The sequence below is a fragment of the Protopterus annectens genome, chromosome 2.part2 (genome assembly GCF_019279795.1).
Source record: "Protopterus annectens isolate FY-2018-M chromosome 2.part2, PAN1.0, whole genome shotgun sequence".
Taxonomy (NCBI): domain Eukaryota; kingdom Metazoa; phylum Chordata; order Ceratodontiformes; family Protopteridae; genus Protopterus; species Protopterus annectens.
In genome coordinates, this window is record NC_056730.1 from 646,787,611 (window position 1) to 646,802,004 (window position 14,394).

The 14,394-nt window shown below is 37.4% G+C and overlaps 1 protein-coding gene across 1 annotated transcript in view; it reads left to right on the forward strand.

Moving 5' to 3' along the window:
- The first annotated feature begins 8,718 nt into the window (after positions 1–8,718).
- The window catches only part of LOC122795753 (shootin-1-like), a 944,918-nt gene continuing 939,242 nt past the window's right edge, over positions 8,719–14,394 (forward strand). Inside the window, exon 1 of the mRNA XM_044064066.1 lies at positions 8,719–8,903. Coding sequence (XP_043920001.1) covers positions 8,867–8,903 — 37 coding nt within the window. The 5' untranslated portion in view covers positions 8,719–8,866. The remainder of the gene's footprint in view (positions 8,904–14,394) is intronic.

The window sequence follows — 14,394 nt, forward strand, 5'->3', positions numbered from 1 at the left end:
ATTACCATTTCTCTTTAGTTTATTGATGTGTTTTTCAACTCTTTCAATAATTATTTCCTAAGGAGGTTGCAGCAAATCTGTTTGCCTCTTTCTCCCTTCACTGTTCACTGTTTTCAGTGTTTTACATAGGCCATACTACAGCTGCATTATACAAGCAGTCTGTAAATATTGCAGCAGATACAAACTCAACAACAAGCCAAAGATAATGATCATATTAGTCTCAGGTAGCTAACAAACAGAAACTTGACATGTCATACTGCCCTTTTATAACAGCAAGTAAACAACAAAGACTAAAGCATGGACTTGAGGAGACGGCATTATGGGATGTGTTAGGTGTTTTCCAAATGGTGTGGATTATGGACCTGTGGGTGGGGACAGGCAACACTGGCTGACTACAATACTGGAAGATGATGTGGTACAAGTCAGGAAAATATTAGGAGAGCTCAGTGCCTGTGTAAGCCTGGTTCAGACCGACAAGTAGGAGGGTGTGAGGATTTTGGTAGATGTACCAATAAGAAACAGAGTACAAGGGAGCTGTGTCAGGAATCAGGGGAAGATAGCAGAGTAGAGGCAGACTGAGGGAACCCAGCAAGAATTATTACATGATGCAGGACAGACTGGAAATACCATAGTGAAAAATGGAGACAGGCAAAGGTAGGAGCTGTAGTACAGAAGGTGAAGGTAACAAGACTGAAAGAAAGATATCAAGCATGGGTCTAAGGCAGAGGAAGGCAAAGAGCAGTGCTGAGTGACATGGAAGGTGACAAGGGCAGACAGTAGACCTAGTATTTTAGGGAATGTCTAATATGAATTACAACCAGACATTGTTATTCTGGTGATGAAGGAGAATAATTGTAAAAAATTGTGTATGTGTAGGTTATCATAATCTGTCAGTTATATTGAATACCTTTGCAATCATCCAAGTCTTCCATAATATATAGCCATACATTGTCTATGTTACTGTGTTACTTCTGACTCTTATATCATTACTCTTGTATATTGTTAAATGCTGTTAACTTTCTAACCAAATTCTTTATTATGTATATTGTTTTTGGAGCTTTTCTCCCCGGGCCTCTCCTGAAAATGGGCTCACACCAGCCCAATGGACTTTCCTGGTTAACAAAAGCAAATAAATAAAATAAATAAATAAATTGAGAGCACCTAAGTAACCTCGGTGTGTTCCTATATAGGCTATAAGATGTAGCTCAACCTGTTAACACATGGATCAGGGAAAAGCCAAAAATGAATAGACTCAATAGTAAGAACTATGCTAGTTGTCCTTGTAGGCCATTTTAAGCCTAGCTAATTTCCTTTCAAAAGTGAGAATCAAACTCTGCTTATTGTGTCTGTGAAATAAACACCTTAGCCATTATGCCAAGCTCCAAGTCTTAAGTGGATGAGGGCTGAAAGCCCAAAGTCAGGGACAGGTTTTAAATATTGCTGTTATATTCTTAGAAACCTGCTAGAATAACATGCATTATGGTGGCATGATTTTTCTGAAGGATGCTACATCTGAAACTCAAATGTCTGTCCTTATTTAGTGACAGCAGTCTTCAACAATTTGTGGTGCAACAGTTAGCATAGTTGCCTCACAGCAAGAAGTTCTCCTGTTCTATTCTTGGCTGGAGCGCCTTCTTTGCAGAGTCTGCATGTCCTCCCTGTAGTAGAGTGACGTTAAAGACATGCAGGTAGGTGCGAGTGTGAAGGTTGGGCATTGGGCTGGCAACTCTGCACCATAAAAATCCACTGCCGATCATGAGCGGACCGGAGTTCCGCTGTGGCGACCCCTAACCGGGAAAAGCTGAAAGTCTAAGTCTTCAACAATTTGCCAGGAAAAAAAAAAAAAACATGAGGCAAAATCAGAGACATTCTGCAAAAACAGGGGTATGTACTGAGAACTATGCTAAAGCATACAGAGACAAGGGTTAATTTATGATTTTTTTTAATTGTGGTAATCTGACTATCAAAAAAAGACTGCATAACAAGTTAGAGGCTGTGCTATAGCCATCTACTTTGTGTCATAAATGATGTTCTATTTCAGATTTATAATCTGATACCATACATTTTTTCTTAATCTCTCAAAAGTACTGAAACCATTAGAGACATTATCCCAGAACAAGTCGTAATGGAACTAGATGAGGATTGTAAAGGTACCCTCAAGCAGCCAAAGTAAAATTATGACACATAAGGTTCTTAACTACTTTTGACCATATTTTGCTCTTAAGTTGATATATGATACTTCACCTTACAGTTCTTTCTCATGGATTCCAGAAAAGCACAGGAGAACCCATGGTATTTGTTACAATATTATGAACTAAATTTGAAGATAACTATGACCAGAGCACTCAGCATTATTTAGTGTAAAAATGGCAATCATTGTGTTAAAATAGAAAAAATTTGTACTGGTTATGCATCATCACATGCGGCTAACCACAAAATGTGGGGTATCCATGACAAGTACAGATCAACAGCAAATGTTGTTTTGTGCTCCTAGGGGCACACCTTTGTGTTACTGCTGTAACAAAATAAGGTATGACTGCTGTATAAAGATTTAGAGGATCTGAGAACAGCAGATCTCCAGATGTGTGCTATGCATCAGTTACTGAGCAGTTACCCATGTCACATGTTAGCTAAGAGTGATCCACTGCTGTTATATGTACATTACTTGCTCATAATAAATAGGAAGAGATGCTCATGAAAAATAGCAGAAGTTAACATGTCAATGCAGCATAGTATGTGTCTCTGGGGTAGTAATTACAAGCAAGCTGCATTCTGTGGTGCTATATGCTATACAAGAGACACCTTGCAGGAGAAAAATGAATCTTCTTGCCCAGAGTTTTAAAAGTAGCCTGACACTGGTCTGGAAATTGAAGTAATTAGGACAAAAGCTAGGCTGGATGACAAATGCCTCAAAATGTATCATTGCCAATAATCCTACATCTCCAGGAATGCCCACGGTTAGAATGGTGATGCATTCAAATTGATCTTGTGGGCCTTTTCAGGTACTCATTGCTCTTAATGATAGTGGCCATAAATTCCAAGGATGCAGCCAACAACTGGACAAAGTATCAGTACTAAAACCAGGGCTTGCAAGAAAGTTTGCCTGAGCCAGTTATCAGTGGTAACAGTCCACAATTCACATCAGATGCAGTGAAGACATTTGCAATGAAACATGGTAGTAAACATTTATGGCTGTATTTATACAACAGACCAGAAACTTTAATTAAGATTTGTAAAATGCTGAAGGAAGTTGTTGAATAAGACTTAAAGGCATGTCCTGCAACACAAATTAGCTAATTTCTTTCTGCTAGCAACCAAGAATATTATGCAATTACCACACATATTATTCATTTGCTGTAGAAGGAACCTAGCAATATCAATATTAGGGGGTGCGCACATCCTATTCTCAGCATATGTAGGACAGCCCAGTCAAAAGTAGGTGCCCATTCTATAGTCTCTAATCAACTCCTGGCAGCTGAGACAAAATGGATCATTATTAGGTGATGGATAATATGTGACAGCATATGACAGTGCCATGGGCAAAATTATTATTTTGGAGAGTATAACTGGCATGTTCTCTCCCTGGAGGCTTTTGAGAGAAGAAAATAACTAACAAAAGCATGGGATCCCTGATTTTGGGAGTCAGTGAGGTGGAGATGAATCTATTCAACAACACTTTGAAGATCATTTGCTCTGAAGCATGGACCAGTGCAAAATGTGATATGAGCCAAGAAAGAAAAACTACAAGGGCAGTCTGGTATTCTGTTATGTTTTATTAGGCTGAAATGAAATTTCACATACCATTATAAAATTGCATCCCATATCTGGGCCTTTAATATGGATCTAGAAATTATGCACAACATCGGGGTGATTGTGAATACCAGGTCTAGTTGAATAAAGCAGTACATTATAAATAACAGATCCCAAGTGTTTTTATTTTCCATTATTCCCATATTCTGACATAATTTCTGAGAAATGCTTCATTCTGATGTGAGCCTTGATATAACATCTTGCTGAAATGTCTTGTTATGCTTTTGTGGAAAAAGAACAGACAGGTGAAGAACTCAGCATGCAGCACATGTGAGAGGGTAGTTTAATGGCAGGGCAAAGAAAATGAGGGGTGGGATGCCTCAAGGATGGCAAAACAGAGGCAGTAGAAAAGCATGTATGAATAGTTGGCAATAGCAATGAGCAGTCATTTATCAGACAATAAAAAGGAAAGCAAATTGAAAGAAGTAATGTGGTAATAGCATCCCAGGTCTACATTAGAACTCATATCTCCACTATCTGCATGGTTTGTGGTGAGCACTATGGTAACTTTATATAATAGATAATAATGTCTTGTGATTAACAGACAAAACACTATGACTTAAGTACTTATTCTTCAGTAAGCATCTTGGGAATTAATGATAAATACTGTAAAGGTTGTATAGTCAACATTAATAAGATAGTTTGTGAAAATATCAGCCTCAGTTTTGTCTGTTGTAATGTGCGAGCCAAGCTATGTTTATTGTATAAATAAGAAAAAATGGAATGTGATCTCTAAATACAACATGGAATTTAATCAGAATATTAATCAGTACAGTTTCTGTCTTAAGAGATGAAGAACATATTATCACACATGCACCCTCCAACATACACATTTTGCCCTGACAGTTCTGCTTTGAAGCCACAAGTCATCAGTCATGCCAAAGAATCACATTACCAAACACAAATGTCTAAAATAAAAAAAAAAAAAAAAATATATATATATATATATATATATATATATATATATATATATATATATATATATATACCCCAAGATTCTCACTACACCTTTCTAAACATACTGGAAAATATTAAGATAGAACCAAACACCCTAATACTGGGTGATTTTAACTACCCTGCCATTAACTGGGAAAACTACTCATGTCCCAACACCTTTGCGCAACGGTTCTTGGAATTCATAAATTCCAACGCCCTGGATCAACTAATCCATAGTCCCACCAGGGGCTCCAATATCCTAGACCTGGTCATTACCAACATGGGAAATCAATGCTTCATACCAATGGTCACCCCCTTGTTAGTCAGATCTGACCATAAGCTAATCACCCTTAACATCCACATCCCACCCCCACCCCCAGTAAAGAAACCACCATAAAAAAACTTCTCCAAAGCCAACTTCATGCTACTCAAGTCAGAAGTGACAAACTTCATGACACCCATGCAGACGGGAACTGAAAGTTCAACTGCTGAATCCTACACTAAGGCACTGTATGAGCACATCCACTCATGCATGAATCGTGCCATCCCAAATAGAACCAAAATGCACTCATCCAAAAAAAGGAAGCCAATCTGGTGGTCCTCTGCCATAAACAAACTTTACAACAAAAGGAAGAAACTTTTGCAGAAAAGAGGAAAATCCCAGGATGCAAAAAACCTCCTTACTAGCCTCAGTAAGAAACTGAGATGCCTCAAAATCCTCCAAAGCTAGTTACGAAAATAAAATTGCCAAAGATTCCAAAGACAACCACAAAGCATTCTATAACTATGTCAAGAATCTAAATGGCAATGCTCAGATCTGCTCTGAGCTAAAACAGAATGGCATTAAATATACTGATCTGAAGGATATTGCCAATATCCTGGCAGATCAATTCAGTGCCAACTTCACCCCTCTCACCCCTAAATGGCCCATCTCAATACCGGAAGATTGCCAAATTCCAGTAATAACGGCCACACAGGTACAAAACGCACTCTCTAAAGCCAAGAATACAGCATCCATGGGACCAGATGACATCCCGGGCTGTGTACTACATGAACTACAATATGAACTGGCACCTCCCCTAAGTGTCATGTTTAATCATAGCCTCACCTCAGGTTTCGTGCCCCCTGAATGGCGCAGAGCTACAGTTATCCCAATCCACAAGGGAGGATCCACCTTGGATCCCGGAAACTACTGTCCCATCAGTCTGACAAGCCTTATCTGCAAGGCCATGGAGCGTATTATCATGGAACTTATAAACAAAGACATTGGCAACCTTCAAACACTGGACCCCACCCCGTTTGGGTTTGTGAAGGGCCGATCTTGTCTCCTGAACCTGATTGACTTCTTTGAATCAGTCTCCAGAGCCATGGACAAGGGTAAGGTGGTCCACACAGCCTATCTAGACCTTGCCAAGGCCTTTGACACCATCCCCCACTCTGGAATCATAGATAAACTTACTAAGTTGGGCATTAATCCCTATGTCACCCAATGGGTTGCTAAATGGCTTACTGATAGAACCCACACTGTAAAAGTAGCCGACTCCAAATCCAGCTCCAGACAAGTGACAAGTGGAGTACCTCAGGGTTCAGTCCTGGGGCCGCTCTTGTTTGGCATTTACTTCTCTGGAGTACAGGTCAACACTAAGGGACTCTGGCTAACAAAGTTTGCAGATGACTGCAAACTGGGAGCCATTATTGAATCCCCAAATGATGTGGATACTCTACAAAAGGGCCTTACAGAAACAGATGCTTTGTGCCAGAGCCATGGGCTCAAGCTCAATGCCAAGAAATGTATTGTTATCCCCTTTGGGAAAAAACATGTATCCATGAATTACCATATAGGTGGCAGTACACTAAACACAGAAAGTGTGATAAGAGACTTAGGGACACAGGTGGACAGTGGTCTCACCTTCGATAACCACATCGCCACAACAGTCAGGAAATCCTATGTGGCACACCTCATCATGAAGGGCTTTTCATCCAGAATAAAGGAGGTCATTGTCCCACTGTACTCATCCCTCATTAGACCCATTATAGAATACAACGCCCCATTTGGTATGTACCTCTCAAGACATCTGCAACAACTGGAAAGGCCTCAGAAATACCTCACTAAAAGAATCACAGGCCTAAAGCAGATGCCCTACGCTGGCTTAAAAACTCCAGCTATACTCTGTCGCATATCGTCTACTCAGAGGCGATCTCTGCTTAACATACAAGGCCATGTCAAACCCAGAGCTGTTGGACATGCTACACTTAAAGAAATCCCAATCCCTCAGGGCTACACGCTCCAGGGATCTAAACCTTGTCATCACAATAAACAAAACATGCTGGAGGGATAGGTTCCTGACCCAGAGACTCCCCAGACTCTGGAATAGATTGCCCATACATGTCAAGCAGAGTGTCTCTTTGGACCTCTTCAAGAGGAACCTTGATGATTGGATGGAAGAAAGGAAATTCACCCCAGGGATCACGTCAGTCACCCTGCTAGACAGCGGTCCAGGAAAGTAAATAATGTGGGAAGAAATAGCCAGGCAATTGTTATGGCTAGGCTTGTATAGGCCCTTGGGCTGATAGCCTAGTACCAACCTATGAACCTATATATATATATATATATATATATATATATATATATATATATATATATATATATATATATATATATATATATATATATATATATACTTATACGTGTGTGTATGTGTGGGGATGGGTGGGGTAGTCATCCAAAAGTATGAACATCAGTAATGTCATCCTCTGTTTTGTCAACACACTTTGGTCAACAAAACAGATGGTCAACAGGTGGTTACGGTTTGCAATCCCTGGGGTTGGAGAATATGCCCTTTCCCTAGGGATTGTATGATCAATGAGTTGGAATAAATATTTTGGGGGATGAGGGTGCAGGGGCGCTTTCTTCCCTGCAAAAAAAACATGTTTTTACTTTTGCATGCTCTGAGATTAATCCTTGGAACATGTGCAGAAGCAGGTTGACATTTTGTTGTTAATGTGTGTGTGTGTGTGTGTGTGTGTGTGTGTGTGTGTGTGTGTGTGTGTGTGTGTGTGTGTGTGTGTATATATATATATATATATATATATATATATCAACGCCATAGTAATAGAAACACAAAAAAGACAAAAATCTCCTAAAACAAAGGTATCACTGCTGGCACACTCATTGAAACTGTATCAACAGTGATCTTCTATGGAAAAAGTTCATCTACAAATTGTATCTTAGTGTCCTGAGATTCTGGGAGTTGATACTCAGGGAATTTCACCTTGACAGCCTTTAGAGCACCATGTCCAATCCCTGGAAGTCCATGGGCAAGAGAAAGAAGATAAGGCACTACTTGGAACATTGAGAAAGTGATGTGGAAATTGCCCAATGTCGTGACCACTACAGTTACAAAAAAAAAGCATGCAGTTTCAAGGCTTTTTATGGGTGGATTGTTCAAAGATATTGCATATTGCATGGCTAAAGCAGTGAAACTGGGATACTCTGCATGAAAAGCACTGCATGGATTGCTCACATTATTAGTCACTTTTTGTTTAATTACAGAATTAAACACATTATTATGTCATTTGATATATTTAGACATAAACAAGCATCCTCTGTGTAAAGCCATTCCAGAATATAATAGTTTGCTCAATGAAGAAACAGTCATTCTATAAAAGTACTGAATGCTTGCTCAGATTACTGGTAAAGCTAAATGACAGCCATTGTTACTTTATTATGTAAAAGTTTAACAATGCAGTTTTGATTATGAAATACACAGAAGGAAACTAATGAGTTGGCAAAATGAAAACAGAAGATATTTTAAATTCATGTTATTTAATGCATAATGCAACACGTTATTTTCTTTAGTTGTATATTTTTTCTTTACTGTATACAAAATATTCTTTTAAGCAGCCCTTACACTGTAAAGTTAGTGCTTGTTGTTTAAAAATTGGGAAACAAGAGATTTGAACCGTTTCTTGGTAATCACAAAGGGAAGCAATTTAATTTCAGTTCTGCAAGAACAAGGAAAAAAATTTCTTGTTCCTTCTACTGAAATACTAGCATTAACGTTCTGCAAGTGAGCTGCTGACTTGGGAGTATTTGGTGGATAGACATTATTGTTCAAAGATGGGTGATGAAACAGAAGATAGAAGAAAACTTGGTGGTAAGATTAATTCATATATATGTAGTATATATAGTACATTGTTATTGGGAGCACATTAATATTCTGGGACAGAAAATACACAACTCACGTATTACTTTCTTGTGCTTTTCTATTGCAATATGCTAGTCAGGCAAAGAAACAAGTTAACACCGATAAAATCTGAGAATATAATTATTCTATGTTACTATCACCACTGTTACAGCTAGAGTAGGAATTGATGTCTTCCTAAAGGTGCAGAGATTTGCTAGAAACAGAAATAAACAACTTTTATGCAATGTATACATGCTTTCATCAAAAGTTGAAATTAATATCTCCAGCAAGTCAGTGACTAAATTCATGCCTTGTATGGTGCTAATATTCAAACATATTTTTAATTTAAAACATTTATAATATTTGTATTTATTCTTGATATTTGTCTCTGTGTGCGTGGTGAAGTTTCTAAGTAAACAGCATTACTTGCAATAATCCAGGTAATATTTGGCAACATTAGTCTGTTTGGTGTATTGCCAGAAGTTTCATGAAGTTCTAAAAATTCTGCAATGTGGTACAAATATTTACTTGCTCATGTTTCTGCCAAATTTATATATCTATATCTATATACACACACACACACACACACACACACACACACACACACACACACACACATATATATATATATATATATATATATATATATATATATATATATACTATAAATATATATATATATATATATATATATATATATATATATATATATATATATATATATATATATATGTATGTATATATATATATATATATATATGTATGGATCCCTATCAATTGATTGAGTGTTCATAAACCCGAAATTTATATGGTCGAGACCATATGATCCAGTTTCTGAAAACTCAAAGCTTTTGAATGGAGACCACAGTACAGTGAGGATTGGGAAATTTACCCTTTTCTTCACTGTAGTGCAATCTCAGAGTTCGAATATATAACTTACAGTCGGTGTTGGGGAGCAGGGGGCTTGCAACCTGAATAAACTTTAATAAAAGTAGATTTTTGCGAGTTTTTTGTATATTTTTTTTTGATGTTTCAGTTTTTGGAAACTCAGTTATGTGGTTTCGTCCATAAGAATATCAAGTTTCTGAAAACTCGAGATATATATATATATATATATATATATATATATATATATATATACATATTTTTACAGTAAGATCTTTATTTTGGTAGAAATATGTTTTAAATGAATGAATTTAGGATGCATATGATCTGGTCAGTCGTATAGCATCACTGCAGAAGTAGGGGATCATTATGTGGCAGCAAACAATTTCTGCAGATTTTTTTTTTTTATGTTCATAGATAACACTTATCCACACCAGTACTTGTGGAAATTATGCTGAATGATAGAAACAGGCAAACAGAGAATAACTATATTATTAAAACATTTCGGAGTTCAGAGTACTGTGTATTATTAAAATACACTGAGTTCTGACATGTTTGCATGTTTATATTTCAACATTTCTTGTAGACACATTTTCAGGCTCTCATATTCCTCTCTATGAAAGTAATACCAGTGAATCTAAATTCAATGCAATAGCATGGTAATTTGCTACATTTTAGATATTAATATAAAACTAGAGAATTAAAGAAAGAAATGTAATGAAAGAATCATACAGCTGTGAATCAGATCTTTTCTATGTATTGTCACAAACTGGAAAACTATAGACCATAATGTTCATCCTTGCTCTACCACAGTAGCAGGGGCGGCCCGTGCTATCGGACTGCCAGACTGCAGCCCCCTCAAATCAAAAAGAAAATAAAAAAATAGAAAAAAAAACATGTTTTTAAATTTCGCGGACATCGCGCATGCGCAGTAGTCCCGACTACTGCACGTCTATGCTCATGCTCCTGGCAGTCCGGCAGTCCCCATAGGGGGACACAAGGAGACGTCTGTGCACAGACTCGCTGGGAGAATATGTCGGGGCCAGACTGCAACAGCAGCAGTCAGGATTTAATCGCCAATCTCAGGAAGGAGTTTTGGAATGCAGGGATCTCACGGGTCTTGGGAGTATTGCGCGGGCAGGACGTTAGCTGGATGGATATTATGGAGAACGGACAGGACAGGTAAGTGTATGGTACTTGATTGAATATATGGTGTGTGCTTGTATTTACTATCTGAAGTGTGTATTGCTTGCATACTTGAAAGAGAGAGTGTGTGTGTGTGTGTGTGTGTGTGTGTGTAAATGCCCCAGGTGCTCATGGTGGTGTGGTAGGGAATACCTCAGGCTTGAACCCTGTACCCTGTATGCAGGTGTTAAAGACTTGAGTTCCCTACCCACCACCATTTGTAAAAAAATTGCAGATTTTTGCCTGATATTTGATCTGATCTGTTCCTCATAATATCTGTGGTTTGTAAATGTTTTAATGCTTGATATTTGATGGTGTAGTAGTAGCATTGTTGCCTCACAACTGCATGTTCTCAGGTTTGATTCTTGGCTGGGGTTCCTTCTTTGTGGGGTCTGTATCTTCTCCCTGTGTTTGTGTGGGTTTGCTTTTGTGTCCTCCCATGTTACAAAGACATGTCTGCATTATTTCTTCTGGGCCTCTGCTGAAAATAGTTTTTTTGTTCCAAGTCAGACTGTCCTGATTAACAAATGTTAAATAAAATTGACAGGCATTTGAATTTCAGACTTCAGGTTTCTGAATGTTTAATTCCTTGCATAACTGATGGTGCGCTATGGTGAGAACTGAATTAATAGAAGTTTAGTGCTTTGCCTAGTTAATACAGAATGTTCTCCTTGGTGAAGATACTAACTATGAGTTTCAGTATCAGTTTGCCATCCATTTCCTGCAATATTATTACTAGCTTATCATTTTTTAATGTAATATTTTAGTTACAGATTTTTTAATAAATGATTAATTTTAGATGACTACTTTCAGAGTTGTGCATATTTACTGATAATGGACAATGAGAATTGTGCATATTTTATTAAATATGGGCTGTAGTAATTGTGCATATTTACTGATAATGGTGGACTGTAGAATTGTGCATATTTACTAATAATGGTGGACTGTGGAATTGTGCATATTTACTAATAATGGTGGACTGTAGAATTGTGTATATTTACTAATAATGGTGGACTGTGGAAGTCTGAGTAGACCTTTTTATGATAAATGTTCTCAACTGGGCAGTTTTGCCATTATGGGTGCATATGGTTTGCTTCATTGCTTACTGGAAAAATGTTCAAAACAAATTTAAAACACCCTCTAACAAGTGTACTGTATTGTACAAGGAATATAATTTTAGTACAATGAGGAAGGTGTATCAAAGAGCACATGTATGTTTCATATGCAAGGGGCCTATGAGAAAACAGCCCAAAATTAATCTTTATCTGCCACTGGCAAAATGTATTTTCTTTGAATGTGGGTTTCAATGCTGTTTCAATGAATGTGAGTTTCAAGGGCAGAGAAGTTTTAATGCTAAGTTTTCATTGTGAGACTGCATTGCTTTGTTTAACAGATGACTTAGTGTCTGTGCTGTAAAATACAAAATAAAACTTTCAAATGAAGTCCAACTCATCATAGAAGTAAAGCAGTATGCACATTAGTGTTTATGGTAAATGGAGTGAAATAGCCAAGTAATGGTTCATTGGAATGGCTGCAGAGGCTCCATTCAACCATTATTTTGTCAGGGGGGAAGGGCAGCAAACTCAGACAGGCCCAGCTGAACTATATCTCCCAACTGTCCAGATTTTCAAAGAATGAATAGATTTTTGCTTCTTATTTTTGGTTTGTTCATAAAATTTGTAGTTTTAATTCCTAAATGATTTGCCAGAAGTCACTAAATAATAAGTTTCAGACTTCATAACCTTCAGAAAAATGCATGTTAGAGTAAGAGCTGTTCTATCAACTGTCTCAATTTATACAAGAGCAATTTTTAGTACTGTTTATATGTGCCTCCAATATATTTGGCCTTGTTCAGATTTACTGCATTAACAGGTTGAGAGGTACATGCAAATAAATTGCTTTATAGAATTAGGCATAGCCAACCACTCAACTGTCCCCAATTTTTGGCTCAAAATGTTGCTCTTCCCCCTAATAATCCCTCCGCAAAATAGCAATTTTGGAAGAAAACATGGAGGGTTTACAATTAAGAAATAACTGTAATAATCAAAGTTATATATTACTTGAAATGCATGTAGATTCTTTTATTTTGTCAGCTGCTCAAGGTAGCAGTACTAATATTAAAGTGTCCCTTCTTTGACAGGTAGCAGCTGTATTGTGTGTCTATTTTATATTTTTGCATCACATTTTTGGTCCATTTTCATAAAATTGTGTTTTTTGGCAAATTAGTGACAAATCACTAAAGACTGAAGTTAGAAAATGACAGACATTTGAGTTTCACATTTTATACCCTTCAGAAAATTCATACTAATGCAAGACCTATTCTATTATCTTTCTAAGTTTATTAGAGCAATATTTAAAAATTGTCCTTATTGTTGGGCCTTTGTCCCACTTCTGTGTATGGCTTTGTCCAGATTTCTTGCTCTTGAGGTTGAGAGGTATGACAAATGTGTCAGGGCCATCACAGTCAGCCAGAGAGATTTCAAATTGTGACATGCTTGTTGCACCCCACTCCCCTATGTAGTGACTCTGGATGTGTCCAAGCAAGGCAAGGAGTAGTTGTATCTACCTTGGATGGGGAGGACACACTGCATAAGTACTACAGTGGCTTTTCATCTGTCCTTGATTTTTCAGAATGGTCTGGTTTCTGTCATATTTTTGTACTGTTGATTTATGCTTATTACTCAGATTTATGCTTATTACTCAAAGTGCCTGTTGCTCTGTGTTTAAGTAGCAATGCTTTAATGACCATAAGGTAAGCTTGTCTGACATCGTAAGATGCAAGTAAGCTTTAATAAGCATACTGTTAAAGAATTGCCAACATTGAAAGCCTTTCTGTTGTTGCCATGCAGAGAATACTTGACTAGATAATGTATAAGCCTTGGGTATTAAAGGACAGGATTCCATTATTTTAAAAAGCTCATTACACTTGTTGGAGACTTCCAGTCATCTCTACAGACTTTACCCGTAAACTAAACAGAATGCCAATCATGTGTGGTCCATAACCTGTACAGTAATCCTTTAAGCAATGTATCTTGAGCTTGTTTCTTGCTTGCTTTTCATTTTACTTTTATCATGTTTTCCCCATGAAACAAGTTGTCAGGCAGCAGGTCTTTTATGGATAAGAAACATTTTTACAAGTGGGGGCATCACATAGATTTCTACTTTCAGCATGTTACTTGGTACTTTAATAAAGCTGAATATATTATAATTAGAACTGCAGTGCAAGGAGAAGTGGTTTGAGTTGAGTGCTTCTGGTTTTTCTTATACTTGATTTTGACTGGCATTCCAGTAATGTATTTAAAAAGTAATTTATTTTTTCATGCCTCACAACCTTTTGTTTCCATCTAGATATTAAGTAAGCTGCCATGCAGCCAATGCATTGAAATATTTT